The following is a 15,701-nucleotide window of genomic DNA, read 5'->3' as shown; positions in this document are numbered from 1 at the left end:
TTGTCAACCCTAGAATAAAGTTAAAATTGTTCATCAAGATTCGTGAGGAGATTAAATCCCAAACCCTACTTATAGGGGATAAAGATTAGGAAGTGAAGTGTTGTGTTTTAGAGTCAGCCTAGTCTTACTAAGTAAGGATTTCATCATTACTAAGGGCCCTTGGGCTCACCTCTTGTTGCTCAAAACATGATCCGATGTTTTAAGTTTGTAGAGGACAAAATTTTATGAATTTTGAAAAGAAAAATTATTTTTCACCGTTGAATTTCATATTTAAGTTTGGGACTTAAGTGAAGGTTCAATAGCTGTCCATTTTCAAAACCTTGGATCTAATTCAAAAGAAATTGTTTTTTTTATTTTTTATTTGAGAGTTTTTCGATGAAATTTAGAGGGCCGTGGTGTTGGATTTTTGACGTGGTTATCGTTTTGAACAAAACAACCCTAAGTAAGGCTCAAAACCTTACTATATTAGTAAGGAAATGGTTCACACTTTGTTTTATTATATCGTTGACAGTGAATGGTGATTTGATCTTCATCAATGTCCATTTTCCAATATCCATAACTGATGCACATCTAAACAGTGAAGTAAGTCTATGATGGAAAGACCCAGGTCAAGGGTTATATCACCGCCCAGGCACTCATCAGTCTCCACTCTCCGAACCATCTCGCGCGTAAAACAGCATTTGAAGACAAATCAAACAAACCTGGAAAAGTCTTGAGTGTTGCTTTTCTCTCCTTCAATGTCTCAACCTCTCCATGTAGAAATCCTCTCAGATGAAGACGAAGAAGAAGAAAAACTCCATGAATCTTCTCCTATAATCTTAAACGTTAAAAGGAGAAGAAATGATGAAGTAATCGGCCCCAATGTTGTGGTTCTCGATGACGATCCAACCCCTAAGAAACCTAATCGGATGGATTCCACACCCTCCTTCGTTCCTGAAACCCCAATTTCACCCGATCTCTTTAAATCTGATGTTTCAATCGTTAAATGCACTGCTGGATTCTCAGATCCTAGAATCGGATCCTCTTACGATGCGGCCGCAGAGAAAAAATTATCTGGTAATTCCTTGTTGTGGAATTCAGACTAAATTTTATTTTATATGTGTTTTTTTATATAAATATTATGGTTGTTATTCCTCATTTTAATTCTGAGTTCTTGAAGGTTAAGGTTTTTACAATTTTTAGGGTTTGTTATAGATCAAATTCAAATGTAGCCCGGGCTATTAACTTGGTTTAAAATAGCAGTTTTTTGCCATTTTGTCTTGATCGAGGTAAACGATTTAACTTGGTTTAAAATTATATATTAGTAAAATTTTCCATAAAAATGGTATGTTAGAAGATGCTCAGTCACATGATCATTTCTACTTAGAAAATAAATATTTAAATCATTAATAAAATTAATTGCTTCTATAAAAAAAAATCACAAAAACCTGGTTGACTCGGATGAATTTTATCAGCATTGCCTATATTTTCTAAATAATGGATGAATCAATGTGAAGGACAATTCACATTGTAAATATCGTGAGCAATCTAATTCTCGGACGATTCTTAAAACCATGTTCTTATCCTATTAATATGTAGTTTTATTTGCACACTGGTGTTGTCATAGAAAATTGATACGGTCCCTTTTGATAGAGGATCCAATGGATTGGCCATGTCTAAGGGTGTTCCTTTATCTATGGCACCCTATTTGCAATTTTTAAAACCTTTTATATGGTAAAATTAAAAAACAACTGTTTGCCACATGGTGGAGGGAGAAAGAGTTCAAATCCACTGGACTCCTTTGGTCCCGCCACTTCAGCTGTTGTGAGCATAGTAACAAAGATTAAAAAATTATTCTTTGGGGGTTCAATCCGGTTAATTCAGATGAATGTGAGAAAATTTCGTAAAAAATCTAGGAAACAATTTATATTTTAGGGTTCCTTACCAAAATCCATCATCTTCATTCTCCCTAAAAACCCCATCTTGTTCTTGACATTTGAATGTTGAAGAAAATAAAATTTTGAAGCTGACAGATAAAAATGTAATAATATTCTACGATTAATTTGTTGATTTAATCGGCAATCCCCTTGTTCTGAGAATTTTAAGAAATTTTGAAAAATTCGGAGAATTTTGTGACTATGGTCGTGAGAACCCTTCCTTTACTGGGAGAGTAGTCTCTTTTGTCACCCGAAGTACTTCTCCTACCTCTATTAATGTATCTGGATGGGTTTGAGCATGGTTATTTTAAAGTAATATTTATCATATTGGCATTACACCAATGTTATTGACTTATCGCATGGCATTGTTGATGATGATGCTATTGAATTGGAATTGTTCTTGCCTTTTGCAGGAATTAGTGGTTTGATATGTTTGGAGTCAGACGATGAGTCTGAAAGTGGTTGTGTGAGGGAAAATTCAAAGGAAGATGGAAACTTGGCTGCTGGTCTTGGTGCAGTGAAGAACTTGGAAATGAGCTCTAGTTTTCTTCCATCTGATTCTTCTCCTTGTAAGATGTTTAAACAATATTGATTTTGAGGGTTCAAATTAATAATTTATGCTATTAGATGGGAATGATTTTTTCTATGAATGTAGTTGAACCAGGTATCCATAATTATAATGAAAATGTAATCACTATGTTTGCCAGGGAATGATAATTCAGCACGAATTCTTCGCGACAGTCCTGTGCATGGTGAATGTTCTTTGGAAAATGCTATGTGTCAGGTAGTTCCTCTGGTTATGTGATGACATCTTTATGTTTTATATGAATGCAGAGATTGGGAACTAGTACTTTATCATAGATTGCAGTTAGGTCTTGGTAATATATAACTCTGCTCATCTTAGTGTATTTCCGTTCTTTTTTTGATAGGTTGCATTTCCGATCATTATCTCGACCCTCCAAAATTCCTGAGGGTACCCAGATCAGCATGACATGACATGGCATGGGCATAAGCATGTGTGTAGTTTTACTAATTATTGACTGACAAGAAATCCATGAAGGGCTTGGGCCCATAACTCAATTGACGTATTGCAATGCAACTTTGAGGTCATGGATTTAAATCCAGTTTACCCATAAAAAAGAAAAGAAATGTATGTACTTACCACAAAAAAAAAAAAAAAAAGACTAACAAGAAGTGCATGTCCATGTGTCGATGCACATAGTTTGGAAGATTGAGAACTGAAATTGTTGATGAGAGCTGGAAACTTCTTTCATGGGACATGAAGTGTTGATTCATGTTTTTTCTTTATTTTTGGGAAAAGATCTTTCAGTTTTTCCTAATCTTTTTGGATAATAATTCATATTTTCACTCACAAAAAAAATATGAATCTTATTGTACAAATTCTTGAATCCTACTCATTTTTTTTAAATGAATCCTACTCACATTTTAATGATCCTATTTGGCCCTAACAACATTACATTTTTCATATGATCTCCTCTTATAGATAGGACTAACAAAATCAAATAGAGTTCTTTATTTTATTGTATTATTATTTGTATTACTTTGTTACTTTATCCCCTTTTTGATTTGATTGATTAATTTCCTTATTTCATTTCTCAATATATTTAATTATTAAAATTTGAAATTAGTCAATTTTATTAGGAAGTTCTCAATAAGAAAAATACTTCTTTTATATTTTTTTACATCTAAATATTATCATATAAAACCTAGGATGTTCGTTTTTGCAACTGTGTGCATCTCCCATTTTATCCATAAGTATCAATGACTTGATGCCAATTTGAATCCTACTCATATTTTAATGATACTATTCAGCTCTAACAACATTAAATCCAACTATTATTGTATAAAACCGTGGATGTTCACTCTAGCAAATCAGTGTATACAAATATCAATGACTTGACAAATTTCTACACAGACACACAATAGTTGTGAAGAAGAAAATGTCACGTTGGAGCATGTAGGGAATGCCATAAAGCAGAAAGATAGAAATGTTGGAGTTGATGCAAAGAAAAACAACCACAAGGATGACACAGTGGCTAGAAAAAGGAAAATGAAGGAAGACAAAGCTCGCTTAGTTGAGGAAAGGAAACTAAAGAGAGAGGTCAGCCTTTCTAAGAACACTACTCTATGTTGGCTGTATTATTTGGTCAAGGTAATCTTACTGACCTAAGATTCTATCATACAGCAAGAGAAGTTGCAAAAGGAAGCTATCAAAGCTGAAGCAATTCGGATGAAAAAACTGCAAAAAGAACAAGACAAGTGGGAGAAAGGGAAGTTTGCTCTAAAATCCATAGTAGCTGAAATTGATGCTAAAGTAGTTGAACTTGGGTCTATTGGAGGTGAGGCACATATTTTGCTCATTGGTTTTTTATTTTTTATTTAGAAATAGACATTTCATATGATTGTATTGTGCATTCTCCATGTTCTGAGCAACTATTTTCTTTCTTAATCCAGGACATCTCCTTTCTAGGTTTGCTGAAAAAGGTCTCAGTTTCCGCATAACATCAAATTCAGTTGAAAGATCAATTATGTGGACAATGACTGTACCAGAAGAAATTTCAGAGGTAGTATAGAGCTGTAAAGTATTTGGCAAGATTTCCGTAGGATTGTGCATTTCCAAATCCTTTCTCTTTTATGAATATTTACTTATTTCATTTTAAAAATGATGCATTTGATGCTTTCTTCATCCATTCATTCATTCTTCTTTCTTTTTTCTTGATAAGTTAATTATCATTTCGAGTTTAGCAAAATGAAAGCTAAGGATTGTTCCAACATACACAGAATGCTGAAATATGCCACTTAGCCTATGAATATGACTGAATTTATAGGCCAAAAAAATTAATCCCAATATAATCCACTAGGTGCAAGGCGTCAAAGCCTTTTGTCATGGCCTAAGCCCTTATACTGGCATCCCAAAATTTTTATCATACATTTATTTATTTATTTTTGAAGATTCAATTATACATTTTTCCATTTAGGTTAACAATGTTTTCGAGGTCTGAAACATTCACCTTAAGTATAACTTCCCCTTTTGCATTGATGTTACTTTGTATTTGTGACTTGTGAGCGTGACAACAATATATTTTAACAATTACATGAAAAAGTTCAACATTGATAATACAAGAGAAGATGTTCTTATATGGAGCTTGTTCCAAACACTTACCCTTTTGCATAGAAATTTATTGGGAGTTGCAATGCATCTCAAGCTTGATGAATGTCGTTCGAGTCACTAATTCTCAAGAAAAAAAAATTTGTGTATTTTTTGCAGCTTTCTTCTAAGGGATCCGAAGTTAAATATCTATTACTTGTATATGAGGCGGATGAATTTTGTAAGCTTATCATCAATGATTCTCTCATGGATCATGTTTCTAGAGTTCAAAGTCGCTATCCATCTTACACAATTTGCTTCGTCACAAATAGGTTAATGGCATATATCAATAAAAGGTAAGACTTTGTTAAGGAAACATTTTTATGGAAATTTGACATTTGTTCTTTCATTATTTTGGAATTGTTTTACCTTATTATATTGCTTCATGTGCATTACAATAATGTCCAATATTGCAAGTTCACATATTTATGTATCCAGATATCTTTGTAGTTTGTGTATTCTTATTAACAAATTAATGGAATTTATATCCCATATGACCCTCCCCTTGTGTTTGGATAGTTTGATAGACAATTATTTTGAAGGTAATACATCTAAATGGTCGATGGTGATTTGGCTTTTAATTGTTGTTCAATCATGAACGACACTTGGTCTTGCTTCAAACGTGATGCACCTCCTTCACAAATTTTATGATTTCTTGGTGAATTTAATGGAGAACAGCAAAAGGGAAAATTGAGTAACAAGGAGCATGAAGGACTTCAAATTTTGTGAATCAGAAGAGCATCCATAGAACCAGCATAGCGAAGATGTAAGTCTAAGGAAGATAAGAGAATCATAAATAAGTATATCCCAGGAAATTTAGGTTAGCCCAATAGAAGATAAAATAAAGGAAAGTTGGTTGAGAGGATTTGGGCATATACAAGGAGGACCTATGAGGAAGACTTTGGTGTAAGTTGAAAGCACTCACTACCTCATTCAATGTTCTTTTTGGTTGTTGTTTCTCTCTTTTAGAACCTTCAACTTGCACATTCCTTCATTGTGCTCAAGATAGAATTTTTTAATGCGAAATATGATTCTTGTTGCTGACCCCATATTTGGGATAAGGCATATATGTTGATGCTACTAGCCTACTACTGTTAATGATGATCTGAGGGGCTAGTAGATCTCCTGTTGAGGTGTTGCTAGATATGCTTGGTCAAATAACTAACTTGGCCATGTGCAATATTAGATAAATTCCTCATGTCTAATAGTTGGGGACTCCAATATTTGGATGTTCCTCAGTAATTTATTCACAGACAGGCATGAAATCATACTAGTTTATATTAAATTTTGGTGGGAGTAAACATAAAAAAAAAACTCCTTTTCAATTTGATTAAATGTTTTTCCAAGACTTAATTAATCTTATGTGAGAGCTGGTTTACGTATATATATTTTAGTGGTAGGTTGGTTATGGTTTCTGAAGGAAATTGTGAACTTTAAAGGAGAAAAAATGTGGGGCTGGGACACTTTGGCAAGATTGACAAGAGTAGTGGACATCCTTTTCAATGATGCTGAAGCCTCACCTCATATAAGCCTTGCGTTCTTTTTACTTTGATTTAAAGTTCAGGATATAGAACAAGTTCCAAAGGATCCTCATACAACATCATACTAAAACCTATATCTATTAAAAATACATAAGATCGATAACCTGTTGTACATGCCATGCTTAGTCAGTAATAATCACGTTTCTTTGTGCTCTCCCACTCCATGGTGTGACGTACATTGACCCAACAACTCATGCTTTATCTGGCTTCTGTTCAGAGGGACTGAGTCTTGCCAATGCAGGTTCTCAAACTCTAAGGGCCACACAGTAGCTAGACTTATGGCATTAAATTCTGACATATTTCCACAAATATATATTGTTAACCAACCAACTACTCCAAAAGATCGATCTGATGGAGAAGGGGAGAACAATGAATATAAGAGGGTCACGGGGTTTGACTGGGGTATGAGACACAAGAGAGTGGAGGAAAATATACACTCAACACTCCCTCTCACCCATAAGGGTGGAAAGATTTGAAACCGTGACCTATACGAACCTAGCGGTCTGATACCATGTTAACCAACCAACTACTCAAAAAGACCGATCTGTTGAAGAAAGGGAGAACAATGAAAATAAGAGGGTTACGGGGCTTGACTGGGGTATTACACACCCGAGAGTGGAGGAAAATATGCACTCAACATATGCTAAAATATTTTCATTTCTACGGTGACCAAAGGAAAGTATTATTGGAATATCCCAAAGTGATCGCTTTGTTATCTTTGTGGATATTTATAAGAAGGGAAAATTTTGGAATGTTGCCAATACAGCAAAAACCGCATGATCAAAGTACAAATGGTCTTCCAAGGTAAAATATGTATAAGACAAGAATAAGACAAGGTGAGTCAAACCTGTGTCAGGCAAGTCCAGGCTGATCCTGAGTCCCATAGGTGTATTGACCTGGGCTGGACGGTCTCAAGTTGGATCTGGCAAACCAACTAGGTATCGATTGATCCCTTAAATTATGTTGATTCCACAATAGTAGGTGAAATTTGTGCCTCTTCTTTCTTGTATTGGAAGTTGGAACCATTTATTTATATTCTATGGTATTGTTACAAACCTGCAATATTTGTGCTTTCTAATGAGAAAGAAGTTGCCAGGACATGAGATGTGGTCTAATCATGCTGAAATGTCTGTGTGTATATGTCTATGTGTTCCTTCAACATCCTTGTATGTTTAGTGAGGGAGGCTGAAATTAGCTCAAGAAAGTGTGGTAAGCATAGTTTGATAGGTCAAACAACAAATCTACACTTAAATAAAGGGTTGTCCATGATATCAGACAGGTACAAGTTGCTTAACACCATGAAACCATGCTAACATTTATATGTTGCATTAATGACTTCTGATTTGGACCTGATTTAACAACTAATTGCTTTGTTAAATAACCATTTTCTCAGCTTGGGCTAAAACATGGATGGTGCCAAGAAGTGCATTGTCCATTTAAGTATTGATCATTGACCATCTCATCTCTGGGAAGAAAATTGTAGATTATCATGTGCAAAAGGAGTGGGGAATTTGTAGATCGATTACTCAATTGCGTTGTAGTGAGAGTGGTGTGTTATTCCTTCTTTTAGCTCTTTGTTTCTGTTGGGCCATGCTGAGAAGATACCTTGGTTGTTGAAGGTTCTCTACATTTCCCATCAGAGGTTGCGTCATATAGTCAATACTCCCTTTCACATTTTATTGAAGAATATGAAAGAAAGGAACTGTCTTATCTTTTATAAGAAAGAGGAAATTGTGTAGTAGACAATTTTGAAGATGAAAGCCTTACTCTACCAGTGATATAGGATTGTAAAAGACTAAAAGGGGCTATTTTTTGAAGGATTTTTTTGTGCGATTCAGTTTTTTTTTTTTATCCAACTGATCCTTTTGGCTATTTTGGGTGTTAGTGTGTTACATTGTAGCCTATGAAGAGATTTATCATGTCCCCTCAGCTGTTTTTTCTCTTGTGAGTCATTTCTCTGAAACAATTATGTTTTACCTATAGAAAAGATTATTAAGGACTGAATAAGACAAGAAATCCAAAAATGCTGACCTATTTGCAAGCTAGCATTGGTTTTCACTAGAAGCTCAATAAAAGAGCAATGGCTTTAATATGGCAACATTTTTCCAGTAGTTGTGTTCCATGTTGAATCCTCATTATCTATTACTGCATTTTTATTTACCTATAAACTGTTAAACATTTTGTCTTTTGTTATTTGTTATTCTTTTATGATGGAAAATACTTCTATTATTATTAGAGAGCTACTATTGCCACACCAACTTTTACTAATCCCACACCAAATCTTATGTAAATCATCAAAGAATACACAGTTGGTGTGGCGTTAGTAAAAGTTGGTGTGGCAATAGCAACTCTGTTCCCAGTTTTTGTATCTCCTGTTACACCTGAGATAGATGATTATTTCTATGCTGCAACCAATCTGAAAACAGGGATTGTTGGGTTGTCTTAGGGAACAGGCAAACTACAAGAACACATCAAATAATAATTGCTGGAGACGCCCACCAGTTGAAGAGGTTTCACGCCCTTATTTACAATTATTTTAGATGCCTTATATTTATGGAAATTGCCGAATTATAGTTTTGTAGACATCTCTGAAATATTCCAAATTACAGGTGTTGTCAAAATTGACCACTGATTTTGCTAAGGTACATTCAAGGCTGTGTAGAGATGAAGCTGAATTAGCTGATCATGTTGTTGGTTTAACATGTAGCCTTGCTAACTGTCAATTCAGGTAACCACTTGATCATTTGATGTTAAATGTATAACATTATAAATTATGCTTTTAGCTGATCGTGTGCATATCTTGTGCCAACACTGCCAGGATTTATGGTTTTCAATGAAATGTATTTTTCGTTAATTTTCTCAAACAGCACATGACCATGCATTCATGTATCTAAAATTTTGCAAAATCAAAAAGTATGGGGAGAAGAGTTTTGGGTGGGTGGGTGAGTGGGGAAACTAGATTGTCTTACAGGTGCAGTGTGTGGAAAGGGATTCTGAAAGTGTCTTAGGAGTTTAACAGGAGGATCAAATTCAGAGTGGGGAAAGGAAACATGGTTCGTTTTTTAGAGTATTGGTGGTGTGGAGTTTTGTCTTATCAGTTCAATCCCTTCCCTTTATATTATGTCATTGAACAAACTCAAAACTGTGGAAGACAGTCTAAACTGCAATAGGTGTTAATTCTTGGGATCTGGGATTTAGAAGAAACTTTGACGATTGGGAGATTAACGAGGTGGTGTCCCTTTTAGAACTCATCAATTCTATCCCTTGTGCAAAGATAATGGAGTGCAGACAAGGAAGGAGTGTTCTCTGTTAAATCCTTTTACAGCCTTGCAGCCTTCTGCCACTCTAGTTCTTTTGGAGGCAGCTATCTGGTCTCCTCTAGTTCCTTCCAAAGTTGTGTTTTTCACTTGGCTATCCTCTCTAGACAAAATCCTAACCTTGGATAACTTAATTAAATGGGTTGTGCTTATGCCAAATATTTGCTTTCTGTGCAGGCGAGTGGTGAGTCATGGAGTCACATTTTTCTTCATTGTGTCTTCAGTTTGAAAATTTGGTTCCATTTTCTTTGTCTCTCCAAGCTGAGTAGGTCTTCCAAACTCTGTCTTATCTTTGTTTTTGGGGTGGAGCTTTAATGTATTTTCTAACAGGAAAATGTGTCTTTGGTCCATCCTCCCATACATTGTTTGTTGGGGGCTTTGGCTTGAGAGAAATAGAAGAGTTTTCCTGGATGTGGAGAAATCGACCCACAAAGTAATTTTGGAGATTTTTGAGGTTGCTCCCCCATTGGGGCTTTGAGGATCGGTTCTTTGTGGATTTTGTTTTCAAGTGGGAAGGGTTGTGCTCTTCATAGTGTTGAGAGAATTGGATCTTTGTTTGTTGTCTTTTTCTTTGTTTTCATTTCTTTGGGTTTTTGTTTTCTTGGGGGCTACCTTGGCCTCCTTTGTTCTTTTTTAATAAAATTATACTTATCAAAATAAAATTTATAAGTATATTTTGGTGATCATTGAAATTTGAAAACTTTTTTCTTTTTTCATCTGTCTGTAACATTTAAAAGCTGGTCTCGAGGCATTGTTTCAGTCAAGAGAAAACTGAGACAATCTAAATCATTCATTGGGATCAACATTTCATCTGCTCTTGGCCGAACCAAAGATATCTCGGCAGACATCTGTGATGGTACTGAGCTTTAAACCATATATATCTAGAAGGAGAACAGCTGTCTCATTTGTAATAAAGAACAAATAATCTTTAGAGTTATTAATTTAAGTCACCACATTTTTTATTTCATATGCAGTTTGACATGAACTGTTGATGCCGGTGCACCATAGGAATTAGGTTCAAATATTTCTAATTTATTGTTGTAAACCTATTTATTTACCAAGCAAAATGCTTCAAAGATGGACCCAACAAATCTACACATGGAAGTTGGATCTAAGTTAGAACATTATTTTATCGTGCATAATACAGTACGTGATGTCATAATAGCCTGACATGGCTACTTTATGGCATATGCAATAAAGTGACCAGAAATGGCCATATTCAATCACGTATGAGAACGATGTTCAGGGCACTCGTTATTGAGTCTTGCTGAAGTGACCTCAAGCTGGAACCTCATATCGCACTTCATAACATGAAAGTAGATAGGACCCATAGATTTTTTTCATCGAGATATGAGTGGAAAAGCATCTATGGTTCCTATCCACTTTCACATCATGAAGTGCAATATGAGGTTCCAGCTTGAGGTCACTTCAGCATTATTCCTCCTTATTTTACTAAGGATTGGAAACAAGTCCAGATCCAGGACACGAGTTCTCTTGTGGAGTATGGAAGAATAGAGCAGGGTTTTGTTGTATTGACATTGTGCAAAATCCGCTAATTTGCAATTATAGTTTATCGTGATCACAAGCTCTAACTTTTCAAACTTATTCCAGACACTGAGAGTTGCCAGGAAAAAGAACCAATAAGGAACCTTAAAAGAAATAAAAATGCTAGGAGATTTCTGTATGTTGGCCCTCTCGATGTGCTTCCAATCGAGTCAGCCAATTTAACTCCATGGGATGCTTCATATCAATCTGATTAAATCCAGACAACTCATTCAACTATAAGTAACAGAGGGTTGAAATGATTTCTGAACAGTATAATAGCTGGTATTCTCGTAATCATTATAAACTATTAAAGAAATGCTCTCTCTTTTTTTTCTTCTTCTGCAGATCAATTTGTACCATTGGTAATGTATTTTTTGAATATGCTTTTTTTTTTTGCTTTATTATTATGACAGGAAAAAGTTGACATGGTTATCTATAAATGCTAATGGAGCCATGGTCTCCAAGGATTTCATTGACAGGAATCTCATAAAAAAAAATGTTTGGTAAGTGATTTTGTACATGATGATCATAAAATTATCTTTAAGAGACATTCTTCTTCACAGCATTTTTTTCTATTTTTATCTCTCTTTTTTTCATCTTTGTTAACTTCATACCCCATGTCTACTCATATTTTTTATGAATGAAAATTCAACGACTGCCATCTGGGATGTGAACCTGCATATATCCCTCACTATAATTTTCTCATCCCTAATGGTCCATTCCAAGACAATATTCTGTGCATGGTATTTAAATCGATTTATATGTTAAACACAACCAGATTAATAGATTTCTAGGTTATTTAATTTTTCAAAATTCCATTTTGACTCGAATATAAATAAATCATTATTTACTTTAATGTATGTGTATGGGCATGTCTACATTTTGGGTTTCTCAAAGGTGTCGTGCGGCCAGACACCACCTATCTATGGTGGGCACCAATCATATGTAAAGTTCATTTTTTTACATAGCTTAGGTATTAAATAGAGGTCATCGAACTTATCTAAGTGGGATTTCCTTATCATTGACTCAATAAAAGGGATACGATTTGCTTTGTGCACTTCACTAAATAATGCAAAAGTAGATGACAATACCCATGCTCTTTAGAAATGCAAGAGTTTTATTCAGTGGATCTTTCATTATTGCACTCTTAGGTAATTTTTACCGATGTTTTTGCTACTTTTATGCATAGTCACAAAATTCTCCGAATTAGGGGTTAGCCGATTAATTCTGTGAATTGACGAATTAATCGACGATTCTTCATTTGACCATGGAATATGATAACATTTTTACCCTTCACCTTCAAAATTTTAGTTTTTTCAACGTTCAAACATCAAGAAGAAGAAAGGATTTAAAGAGAGATTGAAGATGATAGGTTTTGGTAAGAAATACAATAAAATACTTGTATAATCTCAGAAATTTTTCCGATTTTTTAACAAAAGTTACCCAAATTTATCCAAAATAAACGAATTGAACCCTCATCGAATAATTACCGAATCTGAACTTTGTTATTTTGCTTTATGTTATGCATTATCACCATAGGTGGGGGAGGACATTGTTGCAGCTAAAATTACTTTTCATATTTCAGGTTAAAGGCTTTGGTAGCTATCCCAAAGGTACAACCTAGATTTGCCATGGCCATTTGGAAGAAGTACCCAACCATGAGATCCCTTCTGACTGTTTACATGGATCCAAGTAAAACTGTGAGTATTCATAAGAAAACTTGAGTTTGTTTTTTTTGTGTTGATGACTGAAATAGGTTGTCCTTTTTTTTAGTTACCTGGAAAAAGTGAGCAAAAATGTCTGGTAAATTGCAAATGCATTTGGTTATTTAGGAAAAAAGTACATTTCCCATGTGAGAAATGGAATCTGAACAAAAATTGTGTTTTGAATCGTGTTCATGTAATGGCAGGTACATGAGAAAGAATTCCTGCTCAAGGATTTGACAACAGAGGGTTTGCTCGGCAACGAAGATAGGAGAGTAGGTGAAATCTGTTCTAAGAGGGTGTATAGAATACTCATGGCCCAAAATGGAAACATCAAAACTGATGATGTTGAGCACGGAGCGGACTTCTTTAGAAGCTAGAGTTATCTTAAATTTAAATGGCATATAATATGTAAATGAATACTAATCATTGCTAGCTGGACTGCTGTAGGTATAGATGCTCCTTCATATAGTTTGTTCATCTAATAGTGTCAATTTTCCATGTAATATGTTCTTCACAAGTACGATGAAGATGAGTATTTAGTAAATGAATCATTGTTACAGGCACTGTTTCTTGATTTGTGCGTCTGAGAAACTAATGGTTGATGTGGTTTGATAAATTGTAAAATCGACTAATGCATTTAACTGTAATTAAGTTGGTCCAATCAGGAGGAAAAAGTAACAATGTGATAAACCATCTGCTTTCAAAACCAATGTACCTTATGTTTCAAAGGATTAGATTGTTATTGGATTATAAAAGCCATTAGTTCTCTTCAATCTTTCTATAAATTAGTGGGTTTCTCTGGCTTTAAATGTCGGTGACGAGATATCTGGGACAAGATTTTTAAAATCTCAGCTGAGATAACTTTAATTATGGTGAAGAGTCATAGAGGAAATCTTGCTTAGCATCTACAAAACGGAGATGACTTGCCGAGCGATCTTGCTCTCGCCCAAGATTTAAAATCATGGTGTGGATATCACAAGTGCCATGACCCATTACAATAATCTAGTCTTGTTTAGTTTAAGAAATTATACGATTGATTGAGTTGCTAATCGTAACCTTACAATTAGTGTAAAAAATAAAGGTCTAAAAGATCAAATGAATTTTACCAAAATTTTCAGATGTAATATATCTTAAATTAAATAATTATTGCAATAAGATTTTGTGAGCTATTGCAGAGTAATTAAGGAATCAAAAGGTAAAATTTGCACCAACATTAGAGTGGAATTAAGGATACGTATGATTGATAATATATGGAAATTGGTTTCCCTGGTAAATATGATTTTGACTTTTGTGTGTTTTGAAGCTTGTATATTTAGAGTCTAATGGTATTTCCCAATCCTTAACGAAGAACATGAATATCAATAATAGTAGGCTAATTTTCATTCAGAACCAACCGACAAACCAGTCCTGCCGAGCCATCTCGGTTACCTCCATCATAAATATCCCCGTACCATTGTACCACTAAAATTATATCCAGGGTTTAGAATGTTTTTGACAGAACATTCATATTTTCGCGCAAGAATAGAACAAAACATTGATGCTGAAACATTATGAATATTTTTAAAATGTATCAATCAGTTCCATCTTGATTTTTCTCCTATCTGGAATATTGTATCAAGAACAAGATTCTGAACCTTAGTTATAACCTTCGCCAATTTTTCAACATTCACCAGATCTGCAACTTAAGTTATTTATAATTTTGTCATCATCAAAGTCTTAAACCAAATATCTCAAGTCTGCTCATCTGAAACAAATGTTCTTTGATTAAATTCTATACAATCCCTAATATAGTCCATCCCTACCAAACTACTGAACAAAAGTGCCGATTTAAGGATTCACCTAGCCTAAATTCAAATATACGTTTTCACTATGACCCCTTTGAAGTTTTGAAGACTAAGCTGCATTATAAGAAGCCTAAGTACAAGCACCAAGCTTTAAATCTGAATGGTGTTCTCCAGCTTACCCATACAAAAATAAATAAATTCTGAATTGTATATGCCAACCCATTGATCATCAAAGAGAGTAATGGACAAAAGAGAAGAGAAACTCAATTTCTCTCCACCATGCTTGGATTGACAGGAGAGAACATGGGACAAGTTTGGAATTTTAAACTATCTTAGAAAAAGATCTAGAGAATTATAAAATATTTTAGAAGGGTTTCTCTCCACTTTTGGAGAGAGAAAACTCACATTTTTGTCTCCTCTTCTCTTCAATACTTTTCTCTTCTCTCCCCCACTTAACAATCCAAACAAGAGAAATGGAGAGAAACTCATTTATTTTCTCTTCTCTCCATTTCTCTCAATCCAAACACAGTGTAAAAAAACGTGGATGGAGACAGTGAGAGCGGAGATTAGGGAACATGATTCATTTAATCAACCACAAATCTTTGAAGTAAGGCTTTGTTTGTTGTTAATGTCAATACTTGGTAAGGAAACAGGAAACTGACATCAATCAATCAGCCAGCATCATCAAGAATACAAGGGAGGGCGTTGTTACCAGTGACTAAA

At 34.6% G+C, this 15,701-nt stretch overlaps 1 protein-coding gene across 2 annotated transcripts; it reads left to right on the top strand.

Annotated features, from left to right (window-relative positions):
- The first annotated feature begins 507 nt into the window (after positions 1-507).
- On the top strand, positions 508-13,768 carry EME1B (essential meiotic endonuclease 1B). 2 transcript variants are annotated; one of them, XM_086439938.1, is made up of 12 exons: positions 511-1,056; positions 2,330-2,485; positions 2,624-2,700; positions 3,853-4,038; positions 4,123-4,276; positions 4,392-4,501; positions 5,206-5,381; positions 9,073-9,136; positions 9,236-9,354; positions 11,902-11,991; positions 13,074-13,188; positions 13,398-13,768. In XM_086439938.1, exons 1-12 carry the CDS (start codon positions 738-740, stop codon positions 13,569-13,571), a joined length of 1,740 nt encoding a protein of 579 aa, XP_086296064.1. In that variant the 5' UTR covers positions 511-737; the 3' UTR covers positions 13,572-13,768. The 2 variants fall into 2 exon arrangements, with proteins under 2 accessions (XP_086296065.1, XP_086296064.1); XM_086439939.1 differs by lacking the exons at positions 11,902-11,991; positions 13,074-13,188; positions 13,398-13,768 and adding an exon at positions 11,555-11,873 and having other exon boundaries at positions 508-1,056.
- The last annotated feature ends 1,933 nt before the right edge of the window (positions 13,769-15,701 follow it).

This window comes from Akebia trifoliata, chromosome 4, assembly GCF_017979445.1.
Source record: "Akebia trifoliata isolate Shusen 1 chromosome 4, ASM1797944v1, whole genome shotgun sequence".
In the NCBI taxonomy this organism is placed as follows: domain Eukaryota; kingdom Viridiplantae; phylum Streptophyta; class Magnoliopsida; order Ranunculales; family Lardizabalaceae; genus Akebia; species Akebia trifoliata.
This window is presented reverse-complemented; position numbering and strand designations above follow the sequence as displayed.

What these genes read in the sequence shown, in the direction of transcription:
- EME1B (XM_086439938.1), top strand. Translation starts at nt 738, where the DNA reads ATGTCTCAACCTCTCCATGTAGAAATCCTCTCAGATGAAGACGAAGAA. An exon ending in GACGCCCACCAGTTGAAGAG is followed by an intron (nt 9,137 to 9,235) that starts GTTTCACGCCCT and finishes TCCAAATTACAG; the next exon opens with GTGTTGTCAAAATTGACCAC. An exon ending in CTCATAAAAAAAAATGTTTG is followed by an intron (nt 11,992 to 13,073) that starts GTAAGTGATTTT and finishes TTCATATTTCAG; the next exon opens with GTTAAAGGCTTTGGTAGCTA.